The sequence below is a fragment of the Cygnus olor genome, chromosome 22 (genome assembly GCF_009769625.2).
Source record: "Cygnus olor isolate bCygOlo1 chromosome 22, bCygOlo1.pri.v2, whole genome shotgun sequence".
NCBI lineage: Eukaryota > Metazoa > Chordata > Aves > Anseriformes > Anatidae > Cygnus > Cygnus olor.
The window spans coordinates 227,865-248,502 of record NC_049190.1 but is presented as its reverse complement, the minus strand read 5'-3'; the positions used below and the strand labels follow the sequence as shown (position 1 = coordinate 248,502).

General features: G+C 63.7%; 1 protein-coding gene across 19 annotated transcripts in view; it reads left to right on the top strand.

Moving 5' to 3' along the window:
- The window catches only part of PHLDB1 (pleckstrin homology like domain family B member 1), a 30,617-nt gene that overhangs the window by 3,591 nt on the left and 6,388 nt on the right, over positions 1-20,638 (top strand). For 4 of the 19 annotated variants that reach the window (XM_040534189.1, XM_040534190.1, XM_040534184.1 and 1 more), the window contains exons 2-17: positions 512-610; positions 1,407-1,530; positions 1,690-1,860; positions 5,139-5,264; positions 7,907-9,186; positions 10,908-11,165; positions 11,244-11,381; positions 11,612-11,749; positions 14,586-14,714; positions 16,145-16,300; positions 16,420-16,530; positions 16,904-16,993; positions 17,548-17,670; positions 18,802-18,939; positions 19,594-19,746; positions 20,190-20,357. In XM_040534189.1, the coding sequence (XP_040390123.1) occupies positions 551-610; positions 1,407-1,530; positions 1,690-1,860; positions 5,139-5,264; positions 7,907-9,186; positions 10,908-11,165; positions 11,244-11,381; positions 11,612-11,749; positions 14,586-14,714; positions 16,145-16,300; positions 16,420-16,530; positions 16,904-16,993; positions 17,548-17,670; positions 18,802-18,939; positions 19,594-19,746; positions 20,190-20,357 (3,363 nt within the window). In that variant the 5' untranslated portion in view covers positions 512-550. The remainder of the gene's footprint in view (positions 1-511; positions 611-1,406; positions 1,531-1,689; positions 1,861-5,138; positions 5,265-7,906; positions 9,187-10,907; positions 11,166-11,243; positions 11,382-11,611; positions 11,750-14,585; positions 14,715-16,144; positions 16,301-16,419; positions 16,531-16,903; positions 16,994-17,547; positions 17,671-18,801; positions 18,940-19,593; positions 19,747-20,189; positions 20,358-20,638) is intronic. The other 15 variants (XM_040534201.1, XM_040534202.1, XM_040534198.1 and 12 more) reach the window with 9 other exon arrangements.

The window sequence follows — 20,638 nt, the reverse complement described above, 5'->3', positions numbered from 1 at the left end:
TCCAGTCCCATGTCCCATCCCATCCCTGCGCAACAAGTGGCGTGAGTGCCGGGTGAGGGAAATCACTGCCTCACGGCACCAGGTTCCTCCCCGTGTGGGGGAAGGCAATGGGTGGCCACTCCAGCCGGCAGCATGGTGGCCACTGGCCTCTTGCCGTGTCTGTGCATCACACAGGTGCATGCCAGACAGGCCTGCCACTAATGGTTGCCTACGTGGGGTGGGAGGGCTGGGGGGGGGTGGCAGTATGTGGGGAGCCCCCACACGCTCCTGTCCCTGGGAGAGCTGCTACACACAGCCTGATAGCTTCTTCCTGCGCCTAGTGTGTGTGTGTGAGGGGTTCCCTGGGTGAGCTGGAGCCTGTGTCTTGCTGGGCAGGGATGTTCACCAGCTTTGGGTAGCTACCGCAGGGCCAGAAACAGGAACTGAGCCCAGGGAACTTTGCAGCACAGACGGAGCCCTGTGCTGGTAGTTCTGGCACAGCTGCCCGCGCTGACACCTCTGTTTCTCCCAGCCCGTGCCTGGTATCGCCAGGTGCCTGCGTGCAGGCACCATGGAAGCATCCAGCAGGACCGTCGCCAGCCCAACCCGCAGGGTCCAGACCATCATCCAGGTGAGTGCGCGGGGCCGTGGCAGGTGGAGGGAGCCGTGCCCTTCCTACACCGCCCCAGCATACAGCAGGGCCCTGACTCAGTGGCACAGGGTGCGGTGAGGGGAGGCAAACCCCAGCTGTGACTGCAGTGCTGAGCCCCTAATGGAGAGCAGGGATATGGTGGGAGCCCTTCTCCTCTGCGCCAGCCCTGCTGCGATGCTGCCCTCTGGCCTCTCCTCAACCCAATCCTGTTACGGGATCAGCGTAAAGCCAATTGAGCTAAGTGGCTGCTGGCTCGTATCCTCTTAGATGTAGCCCAAGCCCCAAGGATCCCCCCCACAGACCTGACCTGGGCATGCTCCCAAGTGCAGCTCCCCAGGGCTGGCAGCAGGGTGGGAAGGAGCCCCGGGCTCTCTGTGTCCTACTGTCTGTCTGTCCTGCCCAGCTGCCACACCTCTGTCTGCACGGCTGTGTGCGCGCGGGTGTTTGGGGTCGTGTGTCCGTGTGCTGGAGGCACAGAGCAGGTTGCTTCAGAGCAGCCCAGGGTGGGTGGGCAGTGTGGGGGAGCAGGCTGCTGCCGCAGGTGTCGTGAGCATCCCTCCCCTCTCATCCTGTGCCATGGAAAGATGAGGAACCTGTAAAGGTGCACGAACTGTTTCTGTTGCACACAGCAGCAACAGAGGCAGCTTCTGTCTCTGCTTGCAGACAGCTGCAAGGGAGCCAAGAAGGGCATGTGTGGGGTCAGCCCCCTGCCCAGCTTTGTGGGCTCATGGGCTGCTTCACACAGCCCTGACCTGTCCTGCTCTGTCCCCTGCAGAACAGCCCCCTGGACCTGATAGACACAGGCAAAGGGCTGAAGGTGCAGACGGAGAAGCCACACTTGGTGAGCCTGGGCAGCGGCCGTCTCAGCACTGCCATCACGCTGCTGCCCCTGGAGGAAGGTGAGTGCTGGCTGCTGGCGTGGCCTCCCGTGTGCAGGAGCACCCCCACCCCACACAGCTGTCTGCTGCCTGCAGTGGCTTCTGGGGGCCCCGTGGGCATGGTGGGGAGCCCGTCTCACCCACCAAGGCAGCAGGAGTGCTCAGCCTCTCTCCTGGCAGGGAGGACCACGATTGGCACGGCTGCGAAGGACATTGTCCTTCAGGGCCCTGGGCTGGCACCTGAGCACTGCTACATCGAGAACGCACGGGGGACGCTCACCCTGCACCCCTGTGGCAATGCCTGCACCATCGATGGAGTGAAGATCCAGCGGCCCACGCGCCTCACCCAAGGTAGGGCTGTGCTGCAGAGATTGGTGTTAGCAGCTCCAGAGCAGGAGCTGGCCCTCATGGGCAGGGTTGTGCCATCAGATATTGGAGGTCTCTCGGGAGCCATCCTGCCACTGCCCGTCCTGTCTCAGCAGCTCCTGGCTGCGGATGTGCCAGGGTGCGGGCACCATCTGGGAGTTGTCTTTGCCCCAGAAGAAAATTATCTTGTGACCTGTTGCTGAGGTCTGCAAGGAATCATAGAATCATAAGGGTTGGAAAAGATCTCCAAGATCATCTGGTCCAACTGTCCCCCTGCCACCAATATCATCCGCTAAGCCACGTCCCTCAGCACCACGTCCAACCTTTCCCGAAGGAGCAGCCCGTCAGGGGCCGGGTGCTCAGAGGGTCCCTGTGCGGCTGGGGTGGCCGCGGGCCCCGCCGTCCCTCCCAACCGCCTCCCTCCCGCTGCTTGCAGGGTGAGGGCTCCTGGCACCCCGGGGAGGGACCGGGGAGCCCGAGCGGCGCTGCCGAGGCTCGCAGCCCCCGGGCGGGTCCCGCACAGCCGCCGTCGCGCTTTCCCTGGCTGCCCGCTTCCCTCGGGAGTCGCTTTTTCTGGCCGCAGCCCGCGGGCACGCAGGAAGAACGGCGTCCGTGCTGCGGCGGGGAGCACCGCCCGTGCCCCGCCCGCGCGGCTCCTCCCCGGGGCGGTCCCGGTGCGCGGCCCCCGCTGCCCGGGCGGCGGCGGCGGCCTGCGGGCGGCTGGGGCACGGCGGCGGCTCCGCGGTGAGTGCCGGGGGAGCCGCGCGGAGCCGTGCCCGGGGGCGCGGCGGGGGCCGGCGGAGAGGAGGCTGGGGGGGGGCGGCGGGCACCGGGGGGCGGCAGGGTACCGGGCACCGGGGCCGGCCTGCGCTCGCTCCGGGTCCCGCGGCAGCGCCGCCGCCGCCGGGCTTTGTTCGGCGGCTCCGGGCTGCCGGCGCCCCGCGGAGCCGCCACCCGTCTGCACCCGAAAGGCCGGGCCGGGCCGTGGAGCGGAGCCGGTGCGGAGCTGTCACCGGGCCGGGCTGGCGGGGAGTCGCCGCCGCTCCGCCGCGGGGCCGGGAGCCGAGGCACCCCCGGGAGGCTCCCCCCTGGCGGGTGGCCCCGCGCTCGGGTCGGCTCCGGGCAGCCCGGCTCCCCCCGCGGCCGCCCGGACACCGGTGGCTGCTGCCCTCCCTTCGCCGTCCGCCATCTCATTCATCGCCCGCGGTGTCGGGTTGCGCCGGAGTCAGAAATCCGGATCCTGCTCTCCCCGGCAGCCTCTCGGTAGCGGCGGTGATTTACCCGAGGCGCTGCTGGCGCGGGGGAGCCGCACGAAGGCCCGGAGCCGGGCCGGGGGCTCCCGCACCGCCGGGCTGCGGCTCCGGGGGCGCGGGGGGCGTCTGGCCGGGGGGAGCTTGTCCCGGCCCCCTGGAGCCGTGCCGTGGGCTGTCCGGGCTATCACCCGGCACGGGAGTTGTTCCTGCTGCAGCTGGAGAGCCAGGAGAGCCTTCACTGCCCGGGAGCGGCTGGGAGGGTTGCTCTGCACCTCACTCCCCACTTGGGAGGCGGCTGGGGGCTTCAAAGGGGAACCCTGGCCCGCCTGGGCTGGGGATGGTGAGAGCCACGCCACTGGAGGAGAAAGGGGCCTGATGGGTGATGGAGATGGGTGCTGGGGCTCTGCCGTGCTGTTGGGTGCCGTGTGGCTGCATGATGTCCCTTTGTTCCCTCCTGCCTTGTGGTGGGCAGCACTATGTGGCTCCTCCGCAGCAGGCACAGGAGGAAGGTGCAGGTCTCAGCAGGGTGGGAGGTTGGTGGACGCCACAGAGACTTCTCTGGGAAGAGCAGCTCCAGTGTCTGGCTCCCCTGAGCTGGAGGAGCACGGGGGCAGTCAGGTCCCTCTGCATGGGGATGAGTCTAAGTGATGGCTATGCCAGCTAACATAGCATTTGTGAGGTGTCTCTCACCTGGCATGATCCATGCTGCCCAGAGCTAATCCAGGTGCTGGTATCATCACTGGGCAGGCAGGATGCAGTCACTGGGCCAGACTTGGCCAGCTCCCCGACAGGACCCGCAGGGTTGTGTGCGTGCTTTTGTGTCACCTCTGCTCCCCCCGGCCTGGCGGTGGGCGCTGGGTGGTTCCTGCCCACGCTCCTCTTCCCACCTCCTCTTCCCACCGCCTGCCTGGGGATTTCCCAGCCCAGCTCCCTTCCCTCTGGACCCCCAGCTCTGGCAGGGCTGGGGCTGAGGCTGACGCTGCTCTCCAGGTCAGTGCCTGCCAGCTCAGCTGCTACAAAAAATGCATCCCTTCCAGCAAGGGATTTTCGGCTGCAGCTGACAGTGAGGAGCAAGTCTCTACCCAGGGCTCTGGCAGGCGCTTCAAAGCGGGGTGTGTCGGCAGCTCTGGCTGCCAGGAAGGAGCCTTGCTCTGCCAGCACAGGGCTCCCCAGCAGCAGCAGCACTGGCTGAGAAGGTGGCTGGCTGCATGCTGCCTGCTCCCAGGCACCCTGGGCTGGGTGTGGGACTTTGGCACTGTGGCTTCCGGAGGCTGTTGTCTTTACTGCCGAGGGACCTTTGCAGGGCAGGTGTTGGCAGCATTTCCCCACTGGGGTGCTTTGAGCTACGTCCAGGCAGTGGGGGAGCAGCAAGCGCAGTCTACAATGGGGCTGCTGCCCTCCCCATGCTACCCAGTCTTGGTCCCCCTGCCTGTCTCTCAGTATGTGGCTGGGGCAGGCGGCCACTTGGCTGTGCAGCAAACAATGTGGCCAGGGCCGCCTGCACTCAGCGGCGACTATCTGCAGTCTCTGCTGCTGTTTCCCTTGGGCTGCACAGCCTGGCTTCCCTCCCTGCATTCCTCCTCTTCCCTCCCTGCGAAAGCTCCCGGTTTGGGCCAAGAAGCAGTGTTCTCCTGTGGTGGACAGGAGCTGTCTTGTCTGCAGCTGGCGGCGGTGCTGGACCACTGCCAGCTCCCTCTGACGCGCAGTGCCGAGGCACAGGCCCCAGCTGTGGCTGCGCGAGATGCGCTGCCTGCACCCAGTTGTGGAGATGGCGGCGAGTGACCTGGATTACAGGCTTGCCCTAAGCCTCTGCTGATGGCAGAGCTTGCTCCCACCCTGGGAAGCATGGTACGGCCGGGTACTGCCCCCTGGCCTGCCCTCGCCAGCTCCCGTCTCTCCTTTCCCCAGCATCACCCGAGGATGCCCAGCCGGCTGTCTCCTTGCTGCTGCCCACACCGGGGGGGAGCCCTCCTGCCTCCCCAAGGGAGCTGACACCCCCTCTCTCCACAGGTTGCACCATCTGCCTGGGCCAGGCGACCTTCCTGCGCTTCAACCATCCTGCTGAAGCCAAGTGGATGAAGAGCATGATCCCGGCAGGGGGCAGGAGCCCCGCAGCCATCTATGGAGTGCCAGCAAGTAGGTGACCCCTTTTCTTCCAGGCAGGCCTGTGGGGATGTCAGGGATCTCCCTGAGCCCCCTGGGGAGCTGGCAGCAGGGCTTGAGGCTGCCTGCAGCAGGTGTTCTTCAGCCCTCGTTTCGGGTTCTCCTGTGCAGGGTTGCTGTTTGCTGACCTCCCCGCCTGGGGAGGCGGGGGGATGAAGCTGCACGAGCTCACCCAGCGTCACAGCAGTGTCCAGGCTGATGCTCTCCGGATCATTGCTCGCACCCATCCACAGATGCTCCATGGGGCCTTTGCTCGCTGTTGACTTGGCCTGTTGTCTGTGCTGATGTCTGTTAATTATTAATGACGCCTGAGAAAAGTGTAATTGTATGGGCAGTGAGGCAGAGCTCCTGGTTTCTGCCGAGCCTGGGTCCCCTGACCACAAGTGGGTCTCGGGGCCGTGCTGCTGCCTGGGCAGGGCTCTCACCCCTCAGTCGGTGCCAGGGCTGCAGGGTGGTGGGGTGTGCACCGCTCACCCCCCCGCCTGGGAGCTGCTGTTTACATTCAGGGGTGGCTACAAAGAGGTTGCGAAGGCCGTTTCCCTGGCTGTGGTGCTTAATCTAACCAGCTCCTTATCTCCCTGTGTCTGTCTGCAGGGCGTGAGCTCCCTGCACTCTGCCTCTTGGGCGGGGGATGCGACGGGCCCTGTGCTGATGCTGCACAGCTCCTGTGTGCCATCCCTTGTGGTCCCCAGGGCTGTGCGCAGCAGCATCCCTAAGCAAGGCACAGCTGGCGCCTTCACCAGCACAGTTTGCTGCTTGCTGTCTCCCAGCATGATCCCTCCCTGCCCTGGAGGTGGAGGGGACCTGCTTGGTGCTGGGATAGCCCCCGGTCCTTCCACAGTGGCAGCTGGTGCCAGGCTGGGGATGCTGCAGGTGCTGGAAGTATTTCTGGCAGCATCGCACCAGGCACTGGTGCTCGTTGGCTCTGTCCGGCTGCACACTGCTCAGCTTCAGGGCCGGATGCTGTGAGCTCGTGGAGTGCTTGAATTCCTGCAGAGCTGATGGGGTGAGTGTCTGCGCTGAGGTGCAGCGCTGCTCCCAGGCAGTGTGCCTGGCCCCTGGCAGATCAATGTCTGGAGATGTCTGAAACCCAGCAGCAGTACCAGGGCTGGCAGCCACGTTCCCTGCCCCGACCAGCATGCCCTGGCACTGTGCGAGGAGCTTGGCACCCTCCCCTGTGCCACGTGCACGGTGCTGAGGGCCAGGAAGGCATCAGACCCTGCAGCTGGGGGACAGGGAGAAAGGACACAAGGAGTTGCCGCGTCTACAGAATGTCCTGTGACTGCCCGCAGCTGCTTCCCACGTGGTCCCTGGTTGCACCCCCTGCCCCTGTGGCACCAGCCAGGATTGCTTGTGCAGGGATGCTGCCCGCTACTCTGGGTTCTTCCTGGGCCGTGGGACCAGTGGTGTTCCTCGCAGCAGGGCCTCTCTGATGTCCTCAGGGCTCCTGGTGCTCCTGGAGTTTGCTGCAGGGGCCAGGTGGGTGTGAAACCTCCTTGTGCTGGTGTTTTGGGCTGCTGCTTGCCTATTTTGCCGTGGCTGCTTGAGATCTGCCTGCTGTGCTCCCTGTCGCAGCGTGGAGAGCTGCTCCGTGCCAGCGCAGTGACGCAGCCGGGGTGGCACGCTGTCCTGGCCCAGAGCCGTGGCTGCTGTTACGAGTTTGTTCTCTGAGTGACAGGCATACTGGTGGTGTGCAGGGGGTCGGGGTGCAGCCTGGTGCCTCCTGGGCAGCACCTGAGGTGGTGGCCTGCCGGGCTGTGTCCAGACACGCCATGCGTTCCCGAGAGGGGCTGGTGTCAGCTGGGAGGCTGCTTGCCAGCGTGGCTTGTGCCCTGCTGGCTACCTGTCACAGAGCGCTGCAGGGCCGCTCGGCTTGCTCCCATGAAATGATTTTGCAGGCAGATGGGGCAGGGGCCTTGTGTTGTGGGGAGAGAGGATTTAATGAAATGAAGTGAGCTTTGGCCTGCCGTGGAGTTGCTGAGCAGACGAGGCTGCTGCTCGATCCCATCACTTACTGTAAGAGGCTGTGAGAGGCCGGGCTGTTAGCTCAGTGTGTGCTCTGTGCCCGTTGTGCCAGGAGTCTCTCTGGCCACCCAGAGAGCAGCTACGAAGTGCTTCTGATCAGGTTCTCTCTCACAGCCGGTGATGTGCGAGGGACGCAGAGCAGCGGGCAGCCCCCTGGGATTGCCGCATGCCGGGGGAGAGCAGCGGGTGCCTGCAGCCCCATGGGCAGCTGCTGCCTGGGGAGCGGTGCTGGAGCTCCTCGAGGCAGGCACCTCACCAGAGGCCAGGCAGAGCTATCGGGTTTCTGTTTCCCTGGTGATGGGGCCAGTGGGACACCAGCTGGGTGCCAGCCTGTCTTCTGGCCCCAGGTCGCCGGGGACAGTCAGTGTGATAGCGGAGGGCTTCGGAGAGGGGCTCAGACCCTCTGCAAGTCTTGCAGGGTGGCTCGAAGCAGGGCTGGGGAAGGGGCTGTCTGTAGTGCTGGTCGTTCTGTGGGGACCGCACCTTGCAGGCGGCTGTGCTGCTCTGATGCCGGTGGGGCAGGGTCTGCAGGAGCGGGGCGGTGCGGGGCCTCAGCCTGCTCTGAAACCTGCTCCCATGTCTGCCTGCAGAGCCCGAGGCCCTGGTGAACGGCAGCCGCCAGCTGCCCCTGCACGAGCTGGCGGCGGGGGAGTGCGCCCAGCCCAGCCACAGCTCCCTGGTGAGCTCCATCGAGAAGGACCTGCAGGACATCATGGACTCACTGGTGCTGGAGGAGCCGGCGTCCCCTGGCAAGAAGCCGTCTCCCCGCGGCCAGTCCCCACTGTGCTCCATGGTGAATGGGGGTGGGCGCTGCCTCCTGTCCCCCCCGCTGAGCCCCGGCGCCACCTCGGGGGGCTCCAGCTATGAGAACGCCTCCCCGCCCTTCTCACCGCTCTCCTCGCCCACCAGCAGCGGTGGCTATGCCAGCCATTCACCCAGCAGCCAGGAGCAGGGGCCGGCCATGCCCCCTGTCGTGCCACTCCGCTCCTCCAGCTACAACCACACCGTGCAGCCCCCCCCGCAGCGCCTGCCGGCACTGCCCTACGGGGGCCACAGCGAGACGCGGCCAGCAGAGAGCCCCCGCGCTTGGCAGGCTGTCCCGGACAGCCCCGCGGCCCCCATCTCCATCGGCCTCGGGGAGCACAGGGCAGGCAGCCCCCGCGCCCAGCCATCTGGGAGCCCCCGCCTGGCCCCCAGGACCCTGGGCTCCTCGGTGCCGCGGGCACGGGCAGCCCTGCAGGAGCGGCCCCCCAGCCCCTTCAGGGAGCCGAGGGACCCCCTAGCCCCCAGCCCTGTCCGGCAGCCCGCAGCCAGGGTTCTCCCAGACGCTGCAGGGCCAGCACATGGCAGCCAGAGCAGCCGTGGGCTGCAGCCCCCCGAGAGCCCACGGGCAGCCCGGAGGACTGTGGAGAGCATGCGGGAGCTGCCTCCACTGAGCCCCTCCTTGTCGCGCAGGGCTGCCAGCCCCCGGGCAGCCCCGGATGCCCCCTCCCCACAGCCCCGGCTGGGCAGAGAGGTTCCTGGGAGCCCCCGCACCAGGCGCAAGGGCCACGACGAGCCGAGCCCCGCAGCAGGGAGGAGCAGCAGGGCTGGGAGCCCCTCGTCTCCGCTGTTGGCAGAGCCAGCCCCGCGCCGCCCCAGCTTTGGCTCCTGCCTGAGCCCTGCATACAGCCTGGGCTCCCTGGCCATGCCCTCGCCCCGGCAGAGCCCCCGTGCCCAGCGGAAGCTATCGGGGGACATGCGGCTGCCAGCGGGTGTGCGGGAACGCAAGAACAGCATCACCGAGATCAGCGACAACGAAGACGACCTGCTGGAGTACCACCGGCGGCAGCGCGAGGAGCGGATGCGGGAGCAGGAGATGGAGCGCCTGGTGAGCCCGGCGGCATGGGGGGCAGGTGTGGCAGCTGGGAAGGGGAACTTGTCCCAGGCTTGGCGAGTTCAAGCCAGGGTTTTGAGGGTCTGGAGGCAGCACAGGCTGTGCTCTTTGCAAATGGCTTTGAGCTTCTGTTGTTTTTAAAATGTAGGCCTTTTCTCTTGGGGATTTTGCTGCAGTTGCTAACAGCAGCTTATGAATGATGTGAACAGGCTCCAAGGCTCGAGCTTATCCAGAGAGATTATGGCCGGGAGCGGCTGTTGGTGCCCCGGGGTGTGTGGGGAGCTGCTGCCTTGCACCAAGTCCTTCTGCTTGCAGCAGCCAAGGAAAACCATGGGCTTAGCCTACGGCAGCATTGTTCTGATGTGTATGGCTGCTTTCTGTTGCAGATGTGTAAATTTTAGTGCCTCTGAGTTCGCAAAGTCCTTGCCAGGGCTGTGGCTTCTAGCCGGGATGTGGTGGCTGCCTGTGCTTGGTGTGCAGATGCTGTTCCAGGCTGGCAACTGCTGGGAGGCTCTTGTGGGCATTGCATCTCTATATTTAGGGATGGGGATAGAGTTTTTATAGAGTGAGCAGCTGCCTGGGTGGGGCTTGCCCTGTGCATCTGTCATCTCCGCTGCTGAGTGGGTCTCCTGGAGCAGCCAGGGGTTGCAGGGGGCAGCGGGGCCAGGACAGCGCTCCCTGGCTCTGTCTGGCTCGCGCATCTGGGGTGCGCAGTGCGGGGACACGTGTGTCCCCACTGGTGTCATGCCCAGGACAACCTGTGCTTGTCACTGGTGTGCACACCTTTGTTGGCAGCACCGCCTTTGTTTTCCCAGGGAGGGGACCAGGCTGGTGTGGAGGTGCAGCCTGCGCCTTCTGGGGCTCTGTGTGCTGGGGGTACCTGCCCTGGGTGCTGGCTGGGACCCCAGCTGGGGTGCTGCCTGCCCCCTGCCCATCCCTATGCAGCAGCGTGGGCAGCAGTGCTGGTGCCCGTCTGGCCGGGCAGCAGGATCCCTGTTTGCTCATCCCTGACTCATGGTGGGTGCAGATGGCCTGAATCACTATCTAGAAATAGCCCCGTGTGGCATGCAGAGGCAGCACGGCGCTCGGCTGGGGCTGCTGTCTGTAATTAGCCTGTCTCCAGCTCCAGGCGCATCACATGTGCCATGGGCTGACGGTCTGGCTGCCGTCCGGGGCTGGAGTGAGTGCGGGCGGGCTGGGGGCGTGGAGCAGTGTGGCCCCCAGGTGCATGGAGGTGCCAGAAGCGTGTCAAGGTGGCTGGGACCTGTTGAGGTGGGCAATGTCCCCAGAGCAAGGGGAAGCGCTTCCTGCGTGCGGAGGCTTGTGACATCTCAGAGTGACTGGGGGGGGGCGGACAGGCACCCAGGGCTGGGTGACACGAAGGGGACGCTGCTGAGAAGTGGAAGTGCCCTGAGCCCAACTGGCATGGCTGCGATGAGCTGTTGGAGCCAGCGCTCCCCCAAAAAACATTTTCCCTTACATGCTCCAGAGTGTGGCCACTGTTCCTGTTGCCTGCTCGTTGGCTCCCAGATAGCCTGGGCAGAGCCCGCGTGCTGGACGGGCGGTGCGTACCCTCCCCGAGCACAGCAGGCAGCAAGGCCCATGTCCTGGCAGGGATGCAGGCAGTCGGTGTCGGTGCGGGATGCTGCAGGCTCCATCTGTGGTGTGGGCTGGGCTGGGTGCTGCAGGGCTGTGCTAACTGAGCCTCCCCACAGGAGCGGCAGCGCCTGGAGACTATCCTGAATCTCTGTGCCGAGTACACCAAGACGGATGGCGCGGAGCTGGGTGATGCACCCCGGCTCCTGGCTGGGGATGTGGATGCTGGCCGGCAGGCGCCCAGGGGCGCTGGCACCACAGGGCTGGGCTGTGCCCCGGAGGAGCTGGGCGTGCTGCGGCAGAGGGAGAGCCTGGAGAGGTCGGATGAGGAGAACCTGAAAGAAGAGTGTAGCAGCACTGAGAGCACCCACCACGAGGTGAGGGGATGGGGATGCCCGTGCTGTGCTGCGCCACGCCAGCCTGTCCCATGCCGTGCTGACCTGCACTCTCTGCAGCATGAGGAGCTGGTGGGCCCCCGGGCCAAGGAGGCACACCGGCTGGAGGAGGAGCGAGCCTGCGTGCTCAGTCGCCTGGACGAGCTGAAAGGCCATGTCAAGGACCTGGAGCAACAGCTGCAGGAGATGTTGCGAGAGGTGAGGGTCTGGGGAGCCCTGCTGGGGTCTAACTCGCCCTGTGGCTCACTGTCATCACTGGCTGGCATCTGATCCCATGGGCAGCACATGTGATCTGAGACTGAGCTTGAGCTGCTCGCTGTGGCTCATGTCCAGCCGGGCCACCTCCCTGTCCTGTCCTGGCAGGACCCAAGTGGGTGCAGGGCAGCAGAGGGGGCTGGGACCGTGCTGATGTGGCTGTACCCACCCAGGCGGAGATTGAACGGGCTCTGCTGCAGGGCGAGCGGGAGTCGGAGGCGGTGCGGCTGCAGCAGGAGCAGGAGGTGGTGCAGCAGCTGCAGGAGAAGCTCTCCAGCCTGGACGCCAGCATCCAGAAGGAGCGGGACAAGGTGAGCCCCGAGGCAGGACTGTCCCTTTGGGGCTGTGGTGTGCTCTTCCCAGCTCCGGTGTTCACCTGTGGGGTTGACCCTGGTGGGGTCTCCCAGGCTGCATTTATCCCCTGGGGGACACGTCCTCCTGTCCCTGGGGTCTGCTGAGGCATTTGGTGACACGTGCAGCATCAGCTCCATGGGGTCACCACGGGCATTTTCAAGTACAGAGGGAGCATCTGTGCTTGTGCGGAGGGGGAAGAGGTGGAGGTGAATGAGCCGGTTGGTGGCTTTCCCTCTCCCCTGTCTGTCTGGGACCAGTGCAGCATCCCACAGCCCTGCTGGAGGAGGGCAGAGATGGCTCTGGGGATGCGATGTGTTGGATCTTGCTGGCAGGCTTGGTGTCGCGGAGCCTTCCTAGCACTTACCTTGAGGCTCGGGGCCTTGGCACTGCCCTTGCTGCTGGTTGAGGTTTGCAGTGAGCTTGTCAGCTCTGCTGCCTGTTGGGATTCTTTGCGGGGTCATGTGCAGTGGTGGTGACTGCTGTAGCATCCATCTTGCTGGAGGTGGCTGTGCCCCCCTCTTCCAAACATTCTCTAGCTTTGGCCAGGAAATCTCTGTGGGATGCTTCACCCAGCTCAGTGGCTGACAGGAGGTCTGGGGTGCAGTGTGGGCTACTGGCCCAAGCTCCTTCCCTTCCTGGGCTTGGAGTTGTTTGCTGCAACTGCTGTGGTCCCTGCAGGAGGACAGGCTGCAGCTCGCCTCCCCGGGATGCTTTCAGCTTGGCCCTGTGGGGCAGCCACAGGGTCTCCAGCCCTTGTGGAGCTGGGAGCATGGGAGCTGCGGGGTGCCCAGCTCACTGCTGCCTGAAGCTGATGTCCCTTCCCTGTCTGCTGGTGCCATCCCTCACCATGAAGCAATGCTGGCATCCCTGCCCTCCTGGGGCAGCCCTGGGTTTTGGCTGCAGGAGCCCAACCTGTGTTGCTCAGTGCCCGTGGGCAGCTGGAGCCATGTAGGGCTGAGCTGCCACCAGCATGTCACGACAGGACCCCTGTGGCGTTACGTTTTTTGTTTCGTTTTTGATTTTCCAGCCCTTTGCAGATGTCTTCTCTAGTGAAAGGCAGTGTTGTGCAGAGCTAGGAGAGGAGCAAAAAGAAATCTCACTCCCTGAGTCTCTGCTGACTCAACCACCTGCTTTCCTATTCAGTCTGCACTAACTCGCTCTAACCGTGCCTGCTCTGAACGCTGCCACTAATATCTGACACCCCTGCCCGCCCTGCAGCCTCCCCTGCCCATGGGTGCCCCAGAGCCCTGGGCACCGCGCTCACCTCCCAAGCAGCCCCCTGGGAGCACGGGGCAGTGGCACGTCCCGCCTGCGCTGCGTCCCCTCTGTGTTACCTCCTGTCTGCACCAGGAGTGAGCGGCAGCCCCAGCTCAGTGTTCCTGTGCCGTGGGGAGCAAGGAGCGGCTCCACTCTGCCCTGAGCGAGCGGGGGGGATCCTGCACCAGCTCCAGGGATGCATCTGCAGCCGGTGCCAGGTGGGAGAGCCGCAGGTCAAGGGGACTAGCGGTGTGCTGGTGCCACCAGTGCCATTGCCACTGAGCACAGCTGGCTGCAGAGTGCGGGGACAATCCAGTGCCAGGCACAGAAGGGGACCACACAGGCGTGTTTACAGATGACATAATGTTATTACCTGACTTCTGAGCAGTGACAAATACTGCAGAAGCTAAGTTAGTGAAAGATGCTTGTGAAACATGATCTTGAGGCAAAATATTAATGGGCAAAATGCCTTTAAAGGCTTGCAAGGGTTTGCAGGGTTTCTTAGCAGTGTCCCAGTGAGGACAGGGCTCTCCTTGCTTTAACAGTGCACAGAAGCATGGCGTGCGCACTGTCCAGTGTGCCATGGGTTTATCCTTGCAGAGAACCTGGAGACGGGGAGCTGGGACTCCTGATCGCTTTTTTGGCTCTCCTGCGCTCAGCAGCTTGGACAAGTGTTACATGTAGTGCTTCATGGTGTTCAGCCCTGTATGGTGCTGCAGGAGCTCTGGGAGGCAGCCCCTAGCCAGGCCCATGCTGCCAGCTGCTGTTGTGCCGGTCCTGCTGCAGCTGCGACCTGGCCGCGCTCGGCAGCACTGAGCGGGAGGCGTTTCAGGGCCCAGCACAGCCGCCAGCAGTTAGGGTTAGGGCATGCCGCCCTGCCAGCCGGGTGTCTTCTGGTGTACAGACAGCAGCCAGAAACAAGCATTTGTCACACATCTGCTTTGCCACTGACGTGCTGAAGAACTGCTCAAGCAGCTCTGAAAGGAGACCGTGGTCCTCAGCCTCCTGCCGTTCTCCAGGCAGCCATGCTGCTACCGAGAGGTGTGTGCTGGCTGCCTAGCTGGTGTGTTGGACCTGCTCTGGCTAACTGCCGGTGTCCTGGGTTCTGCCTGAGCATCGTGAACAGAAGTCTCTAGTTATCCTGAAGATGGCTGCGCAGCAAAGCAGGGGCCTCTGGCAATGACTGGAGCTCCTGGAGCCCTGTGATGGGCAGTTTGCAGGATTGGGATGACTTTAGCCATGCTGCGAAGCCAGGTCAATGTTGAGCTTTTCACTGCCCTTAAATTTTTGGCATAGAAACATGAAACTGAGGTCCAGGGCTGGTTGTAACACCTGTAACATCACCCAGCCTGGGATTCCTGTGGCTTTTGCTCTTTCAATCTCTTGGTAAATGCCCCCGCGTTCCTCCCCATGTGCCCCTCTGGCTTAGCCACTTTCTAATCCTGCAGCTTCTGCATGGCGCGGATTTGAGAAGTGTTTTCTCTCTTTTTTTTTTCTTTTTTCTTGTTTTGTTTGTTTTGTTCTCCCCTGATTCAGGAAAGGGCAAAGGTTGATGCTGAAAGGAAGGAGCTAGAGAAACTCCGGGCGCTTTACAATGAGTCGAAGAGCCACCTTGATAACTGCCCTGAGTCTATGCGGGAGCAGTTGCGGGAGCAGATGCGAAGGGTCAGTGTCTCACCCCCACCCCTCCTGGACCATGGCCCACCTCCTTCCGCTCCAGCTTAGGCCAGCTCTTCCCTGGCAGCTGGGGCCGCACTGAGAGCGTCGCACCCGGGCTGGAGGAGGCTGGCGCCGTGCTGGTAAGCTTGCCGCTCGCCTGGCCCCGCGGCGTGGTGCTGGCTCGGCAGAGCGCGGGGCTGCCCCGGCCGGCTCCTCTGGACCAGGCAGGGCATGAGCACGGATCCTGCCCCAAGGGTGCCGAGGAGGAGTTGTGTGCCCCACGGCAGAGCCCTGCGCTATGCATGGGGTCCCCTCCTGGGGACTTGCTCAGCTGGTCGCAGCAGGGTCTGCCCTGCACACAGGCGTGGGGCACTGGGGCTGCACCCCTGCCTGCCCCCCAGGAGCTGTGGAGGAGGACATGAGCCCTGTGCCAGGGCCATCCTGACAGGACGCTGAGCATCTCCAGGGTGTGCAGGCATAGCTGTGTCCGTGTGTCTGGCTGGGCCAGCGCTGGCTGTGGGAGCTTGTGCTGGGTGTGCAGGAGCTGGTCCCTGTCCTCCTGAAGTGCTGTCCCCAGGCTGCTTCCCCAGGATGAACCTCAGGGCGCTCCATGTCCCTGCGTGTGTCTGCTTCCAGCTATTTCCTGTGCGCATTTATTTACACGGTCCCGTTGGTTTATGTTAGCGTCAGTCCACAGCATTTTTTTCCCATTATCTCGTGTTTTCCGGTAGCTGCTGACCCTCCCTTGTGGCTAGAGCAGTTCTCACTGCAGCACTCACACACAGCCTGCTCGCGGCCCCTTTCCAGGTTGGTGGCAGATGCTCCTGTGCTGGATGCAGGTCTGTGTTACAGTGGGTGCTGCCCATGGTGTGTGGCAGGCAGGGATGCTCTGTGGACCAGGATGTGATGGGGTGGCACAGCACCAGTGGTCCTGGTATGCAGGAGCCCCAGCGGCTGCCTCTGTGCTGCGTGTGGCCCAGGAGCAGCATCCGTCCCTCTCACGAAGTGTGGGAAATGCGTTCCCACAGTGCGAGCGCTGCCAGGGCAGCGTTTTCAGACCGTGAGCTGAGTGCCTCTGTCCCAGGGTGCTCCCACTGCTTCAAGGCTGGGAGGTCCCAAGGGTGCTTGTCTGGCACGGTGTCGGTCCGTGGTGGGCTCTGCCTGCCATCAGCTTGGTGACGGGGGTGCTTGCCACGCTCCCCGCGTACAGCTGGTGCTGGCGGTGGTGGTGCATGCTGTTTTCCGTCTCCACAGCCTGGCAGGGCACAGCTCCAGCCTGAACAGGGTCCCGTGGGGACAGCTGGTCTGGACAAGGTCTGGGCTTGGCTCCCAGCTATTGTGAGCTCCTCATCCCACGGGGTCTGTGCCTGGTGCCTCCTCCATTACCTCTGCACTGAGGCAAAGGAGTGAGTAGCTGCCCCGTTGTGTGTCTCAAGGAAGCAGAGGCCCTGGAGACAGAGACCAAGCTGTTTGAGGACCTGGAGTTCCAGCAGCTGGAGAGGGAGAGCCGGCTCGAGGAGGAGCGTGAGACACAGAGCCAGCAGCTGCTGCAGAGCAGGGCTGAGTACCATCGCAGCATTGCCCACAGGAAGGTAGGGACACAGGGCAGCAGGCCCCATGTGGCTGAGCTGCCCTCCAGCACCCCCATGCCCCCAGCCAAGCCTCCTCCCCTCCCTTACCCCCAGCGGCTCAACCCCTGCTTGTCCCCCAGGACCGGGTGGCTGCCCTGGATGCTCAGGCTGCCCAGATCCATCTGCAGAGCGCCCAGGAGGCTGAACGCCTGGCCAAGGAGAGGAACAACATCCTGCAGCTCCTGCAGAAGGTAATGCTGGCAGCTTTGGGCCAGCACACGCTCCCTGGTCCTGGGGGTGCCCCAGCCACTCGTCACAGGTCTTTGTGCCTGCGCTGTGGGTGCTGGAGTGTGCAAAGTGTTGGGTGTGCTTTGGGAGGGGGTGGAGATACTACTCGTGCAGAGCTGCCCCAGCAGCAGCCTCTGCTAGAGAGAATCTTGGGGCTGGATGTATCCCCGTGCAGGGTAGGACAGGTCTCTGCAGCATCCCAGCTGGGGCTTGTCGCTATTTAGGCTGAGACAGGATCTTGCCTCCTCCTGCAACAGGTGCTGGCAGTTGGGATGAGCTTGGTGGGGCCTGGCCATGGGGTGGTGATAACCTTCTTGCTGTCACTGTGTGCTTCAGGAGAACGAGAAGCTTGTGTCTCTGGAGAGGCGATACCAGCTCGTCACAGGTGGCAGGAGCTTCCCCAAGATGTCATCAGCACTCAAAGAGGTAACTGGGAGGATATGGGTACTGTCCTGAGAGCTGCTCTCCTGCCATGCAGAGCTGCTCTCACCAGTGGGGATGAGCCTGGTGCACAGCAAGCTCTTGTCTGCAGCAGTTCCTCTGCTCCCCAGTGCCTTCTGGCTAGAGCTGGGTGCTCCTGGCTGCTCTAAGCCTATTTGTGGGCTGCAGGAACCATCACCAGGTTGGGAGGGAGGTAAATGCAACAGAGCTGGACTTGGGAGCAGCAGCATCTTCTTCCAGGCTGCTGGGATGCTGGAAGAGCCCCGAGACAGTCCATGTTGTTAGCAGGCGGCACAGCAAGGGCTGCGTGTCCACCAGAGGGGGGACAGTGCAGCTGCAGAGCGCCTCCCAGCCCAGCTCTCACCAGGGGGCCGTGGCTGTGGTGCCTCCCCATCCGCTGCTAGGAGAGGGGTGGGATGGCGGGGTCCCCTTGTGCCGCCGTGTCACGTCCTTCTGCCTGCCGGGGGGGCAGGGGCTCCTGCTGCTGTGTCCCCGCTGCCTGTGCCTGCCTTGCCTATGTGATCTTTACCCTCCCACAGGAAACCCTCCAAATCTCAGAGCCTTATGAGCTGTTAGAGGGAACTAAGCCCCTGAGCCCCCTGCCAGGAGCAGCTGCCTCCTTAGCTTCTCCTTCTGCCCACTCCTACCCCAAGACACAAGAGGTAATGGCACTAACTGCACGCGCTTGTGTGCTTGCCCCATCTGCTCCATGCTGGGCAGACCGAGCTGCTGCCTGGGTCTCCTTGCTGGCAGCCAGGCAGACACCAGAGCCCCTACACAGGCTGACAGCGCCTCGGGGCAGCACGCTGTGCCCTGCGTGTCCCTAGTCTGGCCGTCTGGTGGCCGGACTCGTTAACACAGGAGGCTGAGCTGAGCCTGGCACCAGGTGCCTGTCCCTGCTGTGCTCCTCCTGTGACAGGCTAGCACTCACACCATGCTGCTGCCATCTGCTCGAACCCTGGCGCTGCGCTGTACTGCACAGATGCCCCAAGTGTTCTCTGTGCTTACCACTAGCTGGGGAATTGACAGCATCCTTGCCCATCCTGCTAGCCTGGCTTTTCCCCCCCAAAAAAAAAGAACAAGCTTTCCGAAATTCATCGCGTTGACATGTTTGGTTCAGAAAGTGTGAGGAAGTGGCTTTTGAGCTGTCTGACGGAAGATACTTAACTGTGAATTTCTGCCAGTGCCTAAGCCTTGAGGGAAAGTCTGTGGCATGCTACTGCACATGTGAGGCTTCCCAGTGGGTGCCCAGCACTCCCGCTGACAGCAGCACTGGGCTCTGCCCACTGAACCCCTGCGGGGCTGCACAGAGGGACTCTGCCTGCCCTCGCCTGCTCCAGATTGCACTGGTGTTGGCTGGCAGTGGCATGGGAATGGTGGCTGCAGGGCTGCGGGGGGGGAAGCTCTCAGGGGTGCTGCTTTCGGCCCTAGCCCCATGCCTGGGCTGGTGCCAGAGCGGCTTGAGGCACCTCCTCCAGTGCTGCCTCACCAGAGAGGGCTTGCAACCAGCATGCCCTGGCTTGGGACCTCGTGGATCCTGGGCTAAGGGTGACGGGAGCCTTGGCAGTGCAGGATGGAGCCCTCCTTTCCCAGCAGCCAGTGATGCTGCACCTAAGGCAGCAGAGAGGCAGTGTGCTGGGACACCTGGCCCCGCTTGCTGGCAGGGAAGGGCTTGGCTGGTGGTGGCGGGGTGTGCGCGTGCATGGGGAGGTTTACTCATGCATTGCAGTCAGTGCCGTGAAGCTAGCACATGGGTCTAACTCTCCTCCTTCTCCTCCACTGTGGATTTCTAGGAGTACATGAGGCTGTCTGACGTTTTCAGGTTCTACAGCAATGCATATGGCTCCAGCCTGGACACTAAAGCTTCTGCTGCTGCCCCTGCTGCTGCTCAGCGCTCTTTCTTGCTTGCTGTACCCTCTGCAGCCAACGAGGTACCCGCTCCAGAGCATGCTCGGGTTGCCTTCCAGGGGCTGCCCGCTCTGCGTCCTGGGCAGCACTGCGGGAAGCAAAGCTGCAGTGGGCTGGCTGCACGGCCGCCTCCTGTGTCTGGTGCTCAGCGCTTGCCTCTTTCCTAGGCTGGGTAATTTCTCTTGCTGCAGCTGAGCAGGAGGAGTGATGGGAGTGACCCTGTCTCCTAGCTGGGGAGTGTGTCTCGTATGCTCCAGATAGGGTTCACCCCCCGGGTGCTGGAGCGAGGCTCGGGAGCAGAGCAGGGAGCAAGTGGGTCAGCGTGGCAGCGCTCTGCCTTTGGCTCCTGCAGGCTCTGCCACTGCTCCCGTGTCAGGAGGATGCAGAGCAGGTTGGGACAGAGCTTCGTCCCCTGCGCGGTGCCTGGCCTGGGCTGGGCTGGAGGCAAGACAAGGGGCTGGAGAGGGGACATCTGATGTCCCTGCTCTGTGCTCTGCAGCACTGGGGAGACTGGCAGCATTGTCATCACCACCAGCTGGCCCTCCTCCTGGGGATGTTAAGCCCTCTTTTGGGGGTTTGTCTCCATTGCCGACTGCTTGTTCCGCTGTGCCTGTCTCTGTCTGGCCACCCTTGCCCACAGTCCCTTCTCCCAGCTCACTTTGCTTCTCTCTGCCCAGTACGTGACCGTTGAGCAGCTCTCGGGGATCTTGTGCAGCGTCTGTGCCCCTGCCGCTTCCCCGCTGGGCCGTGCCCCTCCAGCTTCTTCATCCCCAGGCTGCGGTCCTCCTCCTCCTGTGCTGGCTCTCTCTTCTCCCTCCATCTCTGCAGAGGTTTGTGTCCTGTTTCCCTCCCTCTGCCCCTGAGCACTCTCTTGGTGGTGAGGGGTGCCAGCAGGCTGAGAAGGACATGCAGGGAGGGTTGAGGTGCCAGGCGTGCTGCCGTGCAGCCCAAAAAACTTCAGGAAGTTGTCTCTGGCTGCTCAGCTCCTTGCTTGCTGCTCTGCTGCCTGGGTGGCACCTGCCTGAGCCCTGCCCAGCCCGTGGTGCTGGCCTGCAGAGGGGCAGGGGTGTCCTGGAGCTGCTGGGGCTCAGCCGGGAACCACGGGTCCCTGGGGTCTGCACCTCCCCTCCTGCGGCCCTGCTCCCTGGGGCTGGGCACCACCCAGGCACGGGGCAGGGATCCTCTGACCTCTCACTCTCTCTGTGTTTGTCCCTCTTACTGTGTTTCTCTGTCCGTCCGTCCCTCCCTCCTGTCTCGTGCAATATCTCTTCAGATGGAGAAGCAGCTTCCAGGGGGCCCAGCGTGGCTCCCGCCTCTTGATTTAGAGAAGTGGTACCAGGAGGTCATGGCTGGCTTTGAGACCTCCTCCTCCCCTCTCTCTCCTTGTTCTTCCCCTCCTCCACTTCCAGCTAAAGCTCACTCTTCTCAAAAGTCTCTCCAGGTAATGCCCTGCTCCCCCCCCGTAGTCCCTTGAGGCAGCGGCTCAGGCCGTGGGGACTGCATGGTGCAAAGCTGCTGTGCCTGGGGGAGGCCCAAGTGTGGAGGGGACTCGGGGTTGGGTGCTGGAGCCCACGGCAGCACGGGGCCATGTCCTGTGTCCTCTGGCACCACGCTGTGCTGGCGCCTTTGGGGCAAGCAGATCCGTGGTGTGTTGTGTGTGTGGGGCAGGAGCTGGCACCGCTGCTGGAGTGAGGGGAATGTGGGGCCAGCCCTGCTCTCAGC